Source organism: Parasteatoda tepidariorum, chromosome 5 (assembly GCF_982258835.1).
Source record: "Parasteatoda tepidariorum strain Cologne lab strain chromosome 5, Ptep-v5.0, whole genome shotgun sequence".
Classification (NCBI taxonomy): domain Eukaryota; kingdom Metazoa; phylum Arthropoda; class Arachnida; order Araneae; family Theridiidae; genus Parasteatoda; species Parasteatoda tepidariorum.
In genome coordinates this window covers 23,920,385-23,935,404 of record NC_141759.1, presented here as the reverse complement: position 1 = coordinate 23,935,404, position 15,020 = coordinate 23,920,385, and the positions used below count along the sequence as shown (strand labels likewise).

The following is a 15,020-nucleotide window of genomic DNA, read 5'->3' as shown; positions in this document are numbered from 1 at the left end:
AAAAATCTAATAAATTAAATTTATTTCCCCAAGAACTACAATTAATAAGCTACCACTTAAAAATATCTATTCACTGTCCGGAGTAAGTTGGCATCTCTAGATATTTCACATCAGCAGTGTGGTCGGTGCAAGCCGGACGCGGATTCGTACCGACCAGCCATGGGTGGGATTCGAATCTGGTTCACCTCATTGGAAGGCGAACGCTCTAATTATCGTATATACTTAAAATGTTTCGCCGCATTCGGTGAGCGTTTTAACTTGCTTAACTCACAGAAACTTGTTTCAAATGAGACAAAGTTGCCGCAGTCTTGTCTTGCTTTTTCAATATCATGATATCTTAAATATTTAAAATGTCACTTTTTGGCATAATAACTGCAATTATGCCATTCGAATTACATTCATTCATCTAAAATGCATGTCTTTTCACTGCAGATTATTCCTAAGCTCACGACCAACATATCCAGCGAAATCGAGAAGATTCTAGACAACAAGCCCACAAGGCATCCTCTGCAAAGGTGACTGGTGCAGAGTCGAGGTCCATCCGCGGACCTCGGCTCGCCCTCTGACCAACCCCTGAGCCCTAGCAAGGGTGGAGACACGAATCACACGGCCAATTCACCAACTGGAGATCCTCCCCACAACGACCAACCACCCTCAAGCCTAATGGACACAATAAGGTCATCGTGTGTTTTGCAGTGAAAGATTCACTTACTGCCAACTCTGCTTTGCACAAACAGATGGCAAAACTACATTTTTCTGTTATATATATATATGAATGAATAACTTCATTTTAGTTAAAAAGGATTTTTTTTTAACATGTCCTGCCAATTTATTTGGCATAACTCAGTTTGAGCTTTACGACGAGTACTTGTCCGAGACTGTGAGTTCATTAGTCTGTCAAGGGCACAATATTTATGGATATTCATTCAGCATTAATTCTAAAAATGGTCGACTGTTGCGCCATCTTTTGAGAACACATAATATTGACAGTTTTAAATATTTAAATACAAATGCATGAAATCAAAAAAAATTTTATAATGTTGTAAGAACATTAACATATTTAAATATCCCAACACATCTCCATGGACTTGAAGCAAAATAATGTAATGTTGCGATAATGAGATATACGATACGATATGAGATATTGCGATAATGTGGCGATAATAATAAAATCCTTCTTAATATAATCAGAAAAAATTGTGCAACGTTGTAACACATATATTCAAACTTTGAAGAATCATAAAATGTTATAACACTTTAATATGCACGACTTTCAAAAGAGAAAATAAAAAGAGTTTTTTAAAGAGCAACCTGCTATATATATATATATATATATATATATATATATATATATATATATATATATATATATATATATATATATATATATAATATATATATATATATATAAAATTTTACAAAGTGGTAGAATAACAATACTAAAAGCAGCTTTTCTCAACCAGGGGATTCGGAAGTTAAAAATAAAAATTCCTATAAATAAAAAACAAATTTTCTAAAGCTCAAAACAAAAATTTGTATTTTAAAGAAGTTATAGTATAAGTTACTGCTGACTACGATTATATTTTGTCATGTCATGCATACTATTAATAGAAGGATTGAGTTAATTTTCCTAGTAAAAGTTTGTCCATAAGTGGCTCCACGTTTGATACTAATAAATAATTTCTCTTGGGGTTTTTTTTCCGAGCAGGGGGTTTGAGAATCATTTCTCTTTTTAACTTATTAGAGGGGTCGAAATACAAAAAAAGGTTGAGAAACAATGACTGTAAAGTATTTTGTGAAAGTTTACAATTTCTGAAGATCTGAAATTTTGAAAATTTCGTCTATACATAATTGTAATTCTTAATAAGCATAGTTGTCGATCTAATGCAAACGTTATGTACACATGATTGATTTGCAATTTTAGATGCAACAATTTAAAATTTAATTTTAAAAATGCATTAAAACGTAAATGTTATTACTAGGGAGAAAAATTTTTCTCCGCGACCGTACAAAATGGCAAAATCTCTAACACGAAAATCTACTGTAAGTGCATGTATTAAAATTATAAAATTTTTTAGTTGACTAGAGCTATTAATTCACTAGAGTTTCTATATGCTAGTAAATAAGCAGGGGCCGTAGCATTTTACATATAAAAAAAAAAGAAGAAATTGACGTGCAACAATTATTAAATTATTAGACTAGAAAAAACAATATTTCTTAAGTAAATTATAACAATTGTATGTAATGCTCATTCCTAATAATTTTTTTAGGAAAGATCTGAATTAATTTTAAAAACTTTAAATTAAAATTACGACTGAAATTTAATATTTCATACCCTTTAAATTTAAATTCGTTGTTAATTTACATTCGCTTATCGGACGCTGCACAATTTAAAAGAAAAGATCGCCTAATAGTTATTAAAAGTAATTATGTCATAAATCCTAAAACTTGCTTCCTTTTTTTTTCAAACCATATCCTCTTGCATTTTCTCAAGACCAATTTCTCAAATGAATAAATTAAACAGAATAATTGTGATAAAAAAAAAATATTTATTTTGAAAAAAGTAATTTTTTAAAATATTTTAAAAGCATTAAAAGAAAATTAAAGAACTTATTTTGTAATTTACTTTGAATAGCAAGTTCAACAATTAATGAATAATTAAATTTTAGTGTTAATCCATTTGTGAAAAGCAACCTTCTTTAAGAACAGGTTTTTTTTTAAAAATAAATAAATGAATAAACCAATAAATAAAAGTGCAATTTTTTTACTAACAACCTTTCTTGACTGTCTGAATTTGCTGCAGAGAGATTCATTAAGCTCGGTGCTTTGTATTTGCGGTTTGGTGCTTTGAATAGCTAAAAATAAATAAATAAAAATTAATTTGTGATTATGTACTAGAGAATTGATACTTAGAAAAACACTTCTTTTTTACGATCTGTAAAAAGTAAAAATGAGATCAGACATTTTGAGCTTTTTAAACCAGTTGAACGCTACTTTAAAATTTTGTGACCAGCACAAATTTTACTTTTTTATACCTGGATATTTGAAAAACATGTCATTTAAAATAATAATTAATGTAATGTAAAAGGAAATAAAAAATGAATTACTTACATTATACAGATCGTAAGGGCCATCCATGTTTTTCAGCCAACTTGGCGACTTGGAAGATTTGGCTTTTGCAAGCCGTAACAACTTGCTCCCTCACAAGTAGTCACCAAAAAAATCGGATGCTGTCAGTTAATCGCTGTTCGATGACCCAGGAATGACTTCTGTTATACTACAGACTGATCTGCAGCATTTAACACATAAATTGAAACAATGCAAGAAGTATGGAATTGGTGCAATACCTCCTAGAACGAAGAAGGCCACAGCACGGGTTACCATAAACAAGAAATGTGTTTCGTTAGTAGTCCAAACATACAGACATATTTCGTACTAAACACTTCAGCGCAGCTTAGTAACCCGATTGTAGTGATATCTTTCCTATTTTTCTCTACTGCGCATTTTAAGTTCGGTTAGTCGGACTACTAAATTGATCAGTGCTGAGGCCTTCTCTTTTCTAGTAGGTATTGGTTATAGACTTCCATAATAAAAATCAAAAATAATGCGATTAAGAGATATTTTATATTTAAAATCCTGACATTAAAAAAAAATTTTAAAATTAAAAAATTGAATCATTATTGAATTTGGAGATTATTAATAGCCAGTAAAAAGTTAGTAAATAAAATAAGATCTAAATTGTTGCTATTAATGACTTGCTGTTAAACGTTAAAGTTTCTTTTTTTCTTTTGGAGATCACACAAAATGAAATTAATTAACAGCCTTTAAAATGCACCGAGCAAAAATGACAGTAGATACTTTTTTTTAAACTGGAAAACTAAATATTTTCCTTACCCATTTCCAAATATCGGTTCAACATTTAACCATAATTTCCTGCAGCCTTAATAACGTATTAAAGTGAAGTATGCTATTATTTAAATCAGACCATAGAAGTTTGAGTAGTAGGATAATATGGTTCAACTTAGTATCATCTTAAGCATACCTGCCAACTTTTAATCCTTTCGAGGATGATTTTCCCCTGTGGTAGTAAAATGGAATTTAAATTACAATTTTAGGCAGAAACATACACTGTACTTTGGAAAAGCTTATACAGACTTCCAAAACAGTATTACATATTAATATATATGCTTAATTACTTTTAAAATAGTGGTGGTCAAAAAGATTAAAAATTAAGGTTATAAATGCAATAAAAGCATACTTTTAACTACCACTTTACAGATAAAAATAAAATTTTACGCCCAATGCGTAAAAGTTGGCAGGTATGTCTCATACCTGCCAACTTTTAATCCCTTCCATTATAATTTTTCCCAGTGGTATTAAAATGGAATTAAAACTTCAATTTTAAGCAAACAAATACGTTGTATATGAGCAAACTTAAGTTGACAACCATGATAATAACGTATATTAATATATGTGCTTAATTTTTGTAAGAATAGTGGTTATCAATATTATAAACAAATATTAAGATTATAAAAATTAAGATTATAAAAGAAAAAATAGTAGGGGAGAGTGGGGTCAATTGTAACATTTTTTACTTAACTATTTTTAACTAACAAAAAATCCAATATATTATTAGTATTAATTGACAGACGAGTAAAGTAGACTATCCTCTACTAGAAAAAAAAATAAATACCTTATTTTAGATGTTATTTTATTAGTTATTAACAATTTTTGACAGTCGCGCAGTTGTTACAATTGTCCCCACTTACGGGGTCAATTGTAACAGTTCATAAATTCAACTAAAACATAGTTAATTATACATATTATCATAGTTGTGATATATTTTTTTATTGATCAAAATAGTAGTGATATTTTAGGAGTAAAAATAATAATGAGCAGAGACCTAAAGGGTTAAACTTTTAACTTTAAGGGGTTAAAAATTTTAATTTATGCTGTGAAAGGTGACAAATAAAATAATGCACATGCAACATAATATAAATGATATAGGAAACTATTAGTGGTTCTTAAAGAGTTAAGTAATGGTTTGTAAACATAAGATTATTTATTTTCAGCTGTTACAATCGCCCCTTTACTTATTGTTACAATTGTCCCCAAGACGCCATTTCAGCTTCATTTGTTAAAAACAATGCTAGTTAATTAGCAAAACTAATCTTTTTTTTATTGAAATGTTAATTAAAGTGTCCACTTACATATTCGGTTACTAATTTTTATTTGTTTAAACAAAATTACTTTGTTACAATATAATATTCTAATACCAAAAAAAGTACTTGCGTGGCGTGAAAATATCTTTTGTGATGTAACTCTTTCAAAAGTACATAAAAATGGTTGCCATCAGGGGTGTACATGTAGATTTATTAAATACACCTTGTGCGCCACCTAGGAACCAAATCTAGAACCCGACACTCGAAATTTTTGCTCTGTTACAATCGTACCCTGTTACAATTGACCCCACTCTCCCCTATATAATTACTACCACTTTAAATATGAAAATAAAATCTTCCGGAAGAGCTGGCAGGTATGATGTCTTAAGGCTTCAGAACATTTATGGTTTAAAACGTTAAAAATGTCTAACAATGTTATGCAATTAAAGAAAAAAAGGTTGCTATTAAATCCTCAAAAATTTAACCTGGAAAAAAGAAATGGTTATTTTTATTTTTTTTTATTTTATTTATTATTAAAAAGTTTTAAAAGTATCTCAAACGAGAAAAAAATTCTATTTCTTTTTAAATTTTATAAACGGATCATAAGTCTCTTTAAAATGAACTTTCCATACCTCTTTAGAAAGCACGTCGTTTGTCAGTTAGAGCACTGAATTTTCATTTACTAGAACTTTACTAAACCGTAATTTTTTTTATATATATATTAGGCTTTAAATCTTGTGAGACTAACTTTGTGAGTATATTCAATCGAAAAAATAAAATATCGATTGACAAGGTGACGAAAAACACTACCCATGCTCTTTCACTTCGAGATAGTTAACGTTGAACGTTAGAAAAACGTTAAAAAAATTTCTGAAATTTTGAAGAAAATGCAAGCTTTCTCTAATGGCATGTTATACAACAGACGCATCTAGACCCATGAGCAAGACTGAACAAATTGCTTGCAGGCTTCGATCTTTAATTTAGTGTTATAGTGGCCTTAGCGGAGGGTACTAAGTACTTAATATTTTGGTTAAAATTTATTGGGTTGATATTTTAAAGCAGTTCATGCTAAACATCACCAAATTTGGAGGAATTAATACCTACAACCATTACCATATACTAGGCATATAGGCTAATATTGATAAATTTATTCTCAAATCTTTCGTAATTTGTTGAAATTACTTAAAAGGTATTGAATTTTGGTCAATTTACCAATGTAGACTCTAAAAATTTAGAGAATTTCGTAAAATTAACCCCTTAAATGACTAAGTTCGCATTTGGAAAATATGGCCTTTTATTAACATGAATCGTGGCAACGTAGTTATTTAATTCTTTGCATATGTTCTGTAAAACTAAGACCTCTTTTTCCAAAATAAGACCTTATTAAAAGTGAGTTATTATATCAAAATAATATCATACCGACTGCGATTTTTTTCCACTTTGTTTATGCCCAAAATAACCAATCACTCTTTTCATAAGGGCAGTTTTGCTCGTCACTATAAAACGTTAAATGTCATTCTCACTGCATGCGTTTCACGCAACTCTGATCATTATGGAGACCAAAGGAGAATTTATATAACCAATCAAATTTCTTACTTTCTCCTGTCAACGAACAAAATTGCGGGAATCACGTGCAGTAAGAATGGCCCTTTTACATTTATACTTCATCGGGTTAACACTAATATGGTGAAGGTATCATTTGCTCTAAAACTGAAGCCAGTTAAAATATACATTGCAACTGACGAAAAAAAATTCTTTTAGTGTATGTTATCGAACTTAAAATTTTTTATTCTGGTGATGTATTTTTCAAGAACTTTTTGTTTTGTTTAATCCTTAAAAGCCTTTTTAAAGCCAAGACCACTTTAACAAACTACTTATAATAAATCTTTTTCAAATATAAAGCATATCTCTTAGTTGGTGCTACAAGATTAATAAGAAATTAAGAATGCCAATATTGCTATTTAGCTGTACAGTTTAACTTCCAGACGAAGGGGTCTAGTAGCAATAAATGATTTTTTTAAATTATTCATAGGGTTCGCTTAGTGGTAGTGACTTAAAAAATAGGAGGCGCATCGAACAATTTAAAACTTAACTTTCACATAATCTATTTCAAATCGTAATAACTCAATTGCATGACATATCTTTCCATGTTAAAGAATTCATTGCCTCAAGTGCTTACGAAGACTTGTAGATATAGAGGACAATTTTTTACGACACATCAGTTACAAGTTCTGTGTCAAGCTTCTTGTTCTTAGATTTATTTAGCTTAGACTAGGCATAAATATGCGCAATTTATCTAAGTCTTAAATAAAGTTTATAAAAAAAACTGACCACTTAAACTTTACTTCTAAATGGAGATAATTAAATGCTTCCATTGCTCAAAACAAAAGAGGAGAATTTCATTGAGAAACTTGTAGTAGTTAATCGGACTCAATAAAATGAAAAATAGAACTTACTTAGAAGAGAGAGCTAATACGATTGGCTGAAAGAAACAAGCAAAATTATTTGCTATGTTTAGAATCTGTTGAACAAAATGAATTATAGCTTGTGCAGATTACGAATCCATTTCAATGGCATCAATTTTTTAACGACGAAATAAATAAAATAATAAACTCCATGCTGTTTCACTTATATAGCTTGATTACAAAAAGAAAAAAAAATCTACATATTACTTATATTTAATAAAAGATGATGCTATTATAGTAACTGAATGAGAGAGATACATTTAATCTGATACATCTATCATTTGCGTGAACTATAATATATATGTAATATACTTTTTTATGCAGTTTTTTTCCCTACGAAAATGGCGTCTCAAATTTGTTCAATGAGACTTCTTAATTTCAATATTCATTTATTTCAAAATGGTTTCAATTTATTTATACTCTGTTGCAAGTTAAGAAAAAACCATTTTCCTTATGAAGAGAGCCTGTTTGCAGCAAAGTGCACGCTAAATGGATGTCAAGCTCAAAGCGCGAACGAATATCAACATCGCCAACTCTTAAAACGACGTAGCACGGCCATGCTTATAAAAAATAGCACGAATTAAATTTCTGTACGACGAGTTTAACTTTTAAAAGTTTTTATATTGTTTCGAAAGCCTATTTATGTAATTTAATAGCAAAATAAAACGGAACTATATGCAATCGCGGATGATTACTTAAATCCTTACCGCAATAGTCTTTTCATAACTTGCAACGGAGTAAAATATAGCAGATCAATTCACATTCTTCTTATATCAATTATTTAAGATCAATTTTCTTAGTCCTACAAATTCTACATAGCCAATGTGAAACGGACAATTTATATGTGTTTAAGAAAAATACCTTATGTTTGGTTATGAAATTCATGTATGAATTTTAATTAAGTTCATGTTCAAACAGAAAATGATGATGTGTATTGGAATAACAATGTTCTTTTGTTCTTTACACTTTAAAGTAAATATTGTTTTATATATCTATACACTACAGAACCGAAACATTATAGGTTCTATAAAGCAGCGGTTCCCAATTTGTTTCGGTTAGGGAAACCCATATGGTTCCCCATCTCCCTTTGCTGGTCACACGACTAAAGTTTATCGAATATTTTTGACCAAAAGAACCAATCTCACCAACCCTGGTCATGCAATATAGTTCAACTTGATTCATGTCTAAAAATTGGTTGCTCCTCAGTTTAGAAACAACTTTCCTTTCGGCGATTTCTCCGTGTGCACAACAAACTATTTTTGCCATGCATAGTTTTAATTCGATTTTCCAGAATGTTTTTCTGCTCGACCAATGCTGTCACTTAACAGGAATGATCTTCCTGTTAACAGTTCATTATAGGTTTTTGCATATAATTAAGAAGTCCAACTCTCGGAACTCCTGTGTCCATTCCACGTAGACTTGGGGCTCTGCGGAACACCTTTTAGGAATCGCTGCTCAACAGACGAAACAAACATGCGTGAACGTGCGGCATACTACACGCGATAGTGTTAAATCTCTCTAGTTATCTCTTATCTTGCATGTTTTTAAATAAACACTTATTTAACTTAGAAAATATGGCTCTAAATTGAGTGTCAAAAACGAAGTTTATTATTATTATGAATTGAATAACGTTGTTTTTGCCGAAAATTGTTTAACAAAAGCAAATTTTAACTCTAAGATAATTCAGGATATTTAATACGCAAAGACTGATTTACATGAGGAAAACCAAAATGATTGATTTCAATTAATTTTTCCTGGCTTATAATATTGAATTGAACATTTTCTTTTAGATAACTGATAAATTTATAACAAACTAGAGCAAAACATTTCATCTGCTACGTTTTGCTTTGAATTTAGGTATGGTAGTTTTTCTTTTTATTTTATTTTTATTAACCAGTAGAATTTTGAATTTTTCTTAATTGATAGTCAGATATTTTTTACTAATGAAATATTATTTAATATTTGAATTCATTTTATTTTATTAGTTGCTCATCAATAAAAAATTTGTAAATTATAGTTATCACTCAGAATCTTATTGTTTAAAATTTATCATTATAATTCAGTAGCTATAATGAAACAAAAATTTTGAATTAGTTTACTGCAACTCAAATTTTTAAGTTTGCATCAATAAGAAATAAAATCCTTTTTATCAGTATAAAATCAAACAAAAAAAATCAAGATCTTTAGCTTTTCTTCTAAAATCATTTTGTCAAAAATTCGATACTTAGCTCTCACATCTATAACTTTCATCATTTTCCTCCTAAAAACAGTTTAATTAAATTAATAATATTTCTTCACGCTCAACAATTTAAATACAAACTCCTGTAGACCACAAATTTACAGTTTTCTTCTAGTTAACAATTTAAAAAAACAAATATTTAAAAAATCATCTGGAGTTCCTAGAACATACTCTTTAAAATTGTTGATAGCATAAAAATTTAATTTGCTGTAAATAAATTAATTGATTTTGTTAATTGTCAAAAAATAGCATCGTGAATAATATGTGATTTTTGACACTATATCTCTTTTTAACATTTTTATTTAAATAAGCAACTTCTTCATGCTCAACAATTTAAATGTCATTTTCTGTAACCCACAAATTTATAGTTTTCCTCTCGCTAACAATTTAACAAAAAAAAAATTACAACAATCTAGAATTTCTAGTGTAGACTCTTTAAAATTGTTACAAAATATTGATTGCATAAAAAATTTGATCTGCTGAGAAAAAACTAATTAATTTTGCCGATTGTCAAAAATAGTGTTGTGAATGACGTGTGATTTTTGACATTTATAAACATTTCTACTTAAATTTGCAATTTCTTCATGCTCAACAATTTAAATGCCAATTCCTGTAACCTACAAATTTACAGTTTTCATCTTGTTAACAATATAATAAAATAAAAATAAAATGCAATTAAATAAACAATAATCTTCAGTTCCTCGAACAGACTCTTTGAAATTTCTACAAAATATTGATTGCATAAAAACTTGCTTTGCTGTGAAAAACTAATTAATTTTGCTGATTGTCAAAAAGTAGTGTCGTGAATGATGTGTGATTTTTGACACGATATATTCGTGTTCAGGTGTAAGAATTATATATTAAAATTATATATTAAAATGGCATTTCAAGTGCAATTCCTATATAATAATTACTTCTAAAGCTTTCTCCTCGTATGGCAGATAAAATGTACATTTCAAGTACTTTCATTTTTGTATCCGTCCATTAAACTGTTTGTACATAATGGACCACACTTGTGATTTCCTTTTTATTTTCCTGTTTGTGACGTCACTAAAAGAATGTACAGCACGAAAGTTAAATTCCTATTTTGTTTGTATATGTTTTAGAGTGAAGTGCTAAAATCAATTTATAACCGCAGATATTGACCGTGTAAAACTAAGCACAGAGGCGCTAAAGGGTTAAAATTCGTCGTAAGACTTCTACCTCCAATCGATTTTTACGCTTAAGATTGAAAAAAAATTTCCATTCAATATTATCATGGCAATGGCTCAGTGGATAAGGCATTTAACTGTCATCTGGAAGAACTGGGGTTCGATCCCCAGTGGTGGCATGAAACTCACCGAGCTTCAGATCGATGGATTCCAGCGTGTCTGGGAAGTTAAAGCGACTTGTGCACTGACCACATGGTCACAATCATTCCATTGGTCTCAAAATTGTGGAGCTTTAATCTCCATGATCCCTTGGCCTTGGACAAGACTCCGCAAGAATGCTATGATGCTATCCAAAAAATAACAAACGGCGATATTTTACACAAATATAGTCAAATAAGGGATAACAATCAAAACATGCAAACCTTACATTTTATTTATGCTATGTTATTAATTTTCTTAAATTTTTTTTCTAGGCTCAGCCTGTTTTAATGCATAAATTAGAGAACTATCATGATATGGTAAAATTGATGTAAAGTAAAACACAAATCACAATAATGAAACTTCCTAGAATATCATACCTGTTCACGCATCGCCTCGTTAGTATAACATAAGCGGAGGGATACACGGGACGTTTTCTGAATTTCTTCCGGTTTTCGAAAGCTTGTTATAGTTTACATTTAGTCAACCATCCATAGTGACTAGTTACCCCGCAGGTCAACCAACTAGTCATGGGACACCCAATATTCATGAAATTTTACGCTAAATTAAAAATATAAATTAGGATATTTTAATTAATGATGAATATTAGTTTTAAGAATATTGTTTTAAAAATGGGAAGCATGATTATCATTCATCATGTTCAAGATTTTCTCTGTTTCATTACTGCATTATAAATACGGCATGTTTCTGATTCATTACTGATCTAATATCTTTTTATCATTTGCAAGAAATAAATTTCACCAAAATTTTCTGACATTTATTTATATTTATGATATCAAAATTAAGCAAATATAAATAATTTCAACTAGTGTATTTAAGTTATTAAAAAATTATCCTATGAAATAAAATGTTTATTTATGTGTTTAAATGAGGAGTTTCGGTAAGTCGGACACTACATCTAATTATTTTTTCTCTGGACCAAACAAAAATGGACCACTTAGCATCAGCATATTCATTTTAAAAAAGACTCGTGGACCAAGCTTAGAAAATAAAATGAACCACTTCTGAGAAATATCAGGAATCTTTTTGAAAAATATCTTGAAGCTTCATAAATAATATCATTAATATAGATTGGGAACGTTATGAATCTTTAGCAATTACCTTAAATTTTCCAAAATTTCAAAATTTTCTGCGAGTTATTTGCAAAATGTTTTTTCTTTGAATTAGCTGTCGGAAAAATCTATGTCAACAAACCAGTGATGTATTTCGATGAAACATATGCATCACATATAAAGAATAAATTTGTAGTTTTTAAAATTGTTACTTAAACTAGTAGAGCTGGACAAAATAATGTGAACAAAGCACTCTTACTCTATGGAAATTGTTTCTTTGGAATAAGTATTGCTACAAATGGTTTGGGGACAATGTTTAATGTTACTACGTTGGATACCTTTCTTCTTCTTCGATACTACAAACTAGAACAGGCCAAGGCCTTCCCAGTCAGCTTTCACTATCGCCGACCCTCCAACAGTAACGATTTCTGGCATCTATCACGCCAAGATTTTTTCCTGAATTGTCCAGCAACCTGATGGCTGCTGACCTCTTTTTTTAGTGCAAGAGGGTTTGCTTAAAGTCAGCTTCCTTGCAGTATTGGGGTCTTCTAATCTTTGCAAGTGTCTAAGCCTTCTTATAACGATGGACGATGTTGGACTCTTTAGATTTGATGTAGTAAAGTATTCAGTGTTGTAAAGTATTCGTTATGTGTTGTCATTCGTGGGGCCATAAACTTTTCTTTCATAGAACAGCTTCTGCTGCCTTTGTAAGTGTCCAACACTCGCAGCCATTCAGGACAAATTATGCTTTTATAAATACTGGTCTTTGTTGCTCGTTGGAGGAGTTTCGATTTAATTATTATTTTTAATCCATAAAAACTTCTGCTTGCCATCATAATGCGATTATCGATTTCTACAATTATCTTATTATTTTCGTTAATTAATGTTCCAAGGCAGGGTGCGCAACCAGATTTTTCAACAAAAAATAAGCACCTTTTAAGTACTTTTTAAGCACTCAAAAAATATTTTTAATCACGTTCCAGAAAAGAAAAAAAACTCATAATTAAGATCTGTGCAGTAATAAAAATTATAATTGTCTATCGTTTAAAGTTCTTAATTTATAAACATAAAAATCAAGAAAATTCAAAAACATTTTCATAAACTTTACATAATTATGATAAAATAGCTAGTTTCTGATAAATATTGCGGAGAAAACTATGAAAAATCATGCATTTTTTTTCTAATTTAGAACGAGAATCGACACGGCAAAGAAAAAATCTCATTTTAAAAGATAGAAAATGAAGCACTTTTTACAAACCCTGAATAAAAAAAGCACCTTTAAGGGCTTTTAAAAACGTAAGTCAAAAATAAGCACCTTTAAGCACTTTTTAAAATCATAATCTTTAAAAATGTGCTAATAGTTTTAAGCTACGTACAATTTTTCAAAACATTTGCACTTGAAAGAAAAGCTGTTTCCACAGATTAGGTACATCATTGTTCACATTATTTTGTCCAATCCTTGAAGTTAGCAAAATGAAATTTCGAAACCAATAAAGAATCTTTTGGTTATTAAAGGTTTTTAACACTTTACTCTAAAACATTCGATTCTGAAATGAAAAATACAGCATTTTCTTCACTGCGCTTTGACGAAACTAAGCGGTTTTTCTGTTGGATTTCTTACCAATAAATTGTCATTCAAATTCTTAATGAAATAAATTTAAAATAATATCATTCTTGAGCTAATTATATTCAAATCTTATAGCATTTCTCTAGATGCTCTATTCTTCTTAAAATGTTTAAAGAAATATATGAAAATATATATATATATATATCATGCTTCTGTATTAATATTTTAAATAAAATCTATTCAAAACAAGAATTCTGTTTTATTTTATGGCTCATCATACTTCATTATCCATAGATTTATTAACAGTTTTTACGTAAGACTGTTTTATTCCCGGGTAAATGGGAATAGTGGTACAGAGTTTATAATAAACCAGAGTAAAAAATCATATTTCTGCATTTTAAGTGTGAAATATTTTTTAAGCAGATTTATGTTTTATAACTACTTACAAATCTTAATAGTTACAGATATTTTACTCCTCCTCCTCCAAAAAAAAAAAAAAAAAAGATGTGGTTTTAACATCAGTTTTATCTTTTTCCCCGCCAAACTTACAGCTCTGAATTGAGGAGCTTAATTAAGACATTAGTGAAATAAGCTGGTAAAGTTAAGCTCAAAATCTACAATTTAAAAAATAAAAAAAAGAAAATAATGTCAATAAACAATGAAACAAGTTATGATTAGGATATTTGTGAGAAGCAATTTCGGGAAGGGTAACCATTTTAATGAAAGTTACAGCCAGTGTAGCAAAGTAACTAGTCTATTCATAGAAAGAAAAATAAATCACATTTTGAGTATCTGAAATTTAGTGCTATGTTCATTTTGAGTGTCTGAAATATATGACCTTTCTTTAAAGAACTGTATCAACTTCAAACGGGCAAAAACTTAAATATTTAAAAAAATTCATTACATTTATAAAAAATCAGAACTCATCTATTTTGTTATTAAATGTGACAAAGCTCCCATTTTCTATTTATTGATTTCTTTATTACATGCTTTAATTTTAAAGTATAAAAATTTAAAAAAAAACACTGATATTATTTTAATTATATCTAACTGTATTTAACCCTTTAAACTTCATAGAAAACAGACTACAAAAAATTTCCCAGAGTTTGAAAAGAAAAAAATTATAGCATATTAAGAAAGACAAAATGAGAAAGTTAACTTATAG

General features: G+C 29.3%; 1 protein-coding gene across 1 annotated transcript in view; it reads left to right on the top strand.

Moving 5' to 3' along the window:
- LOC107454041 (voltage-gated potassium channel subunit beta-2) overlaps window positions 1–1,292 on the top strand; it is a 299,430-nt gene extending 298,138 nt beyond the window's left edge. Inside the window, exon 16 of the mRNA XM_087163534.1 lies at window positions 433–1,292. Within this exon, the coding sequence (XP_087019660.1) occupies window positions 433–519 (87 nt within the window). The 3' untranslated portion in view covers window positions 520–1,292. The remainder of the gene's footprint in view (window positions 1–432) is intronic.
- Window positions 1,293–15,020: the final 13,728 nt, after the last annotated feature.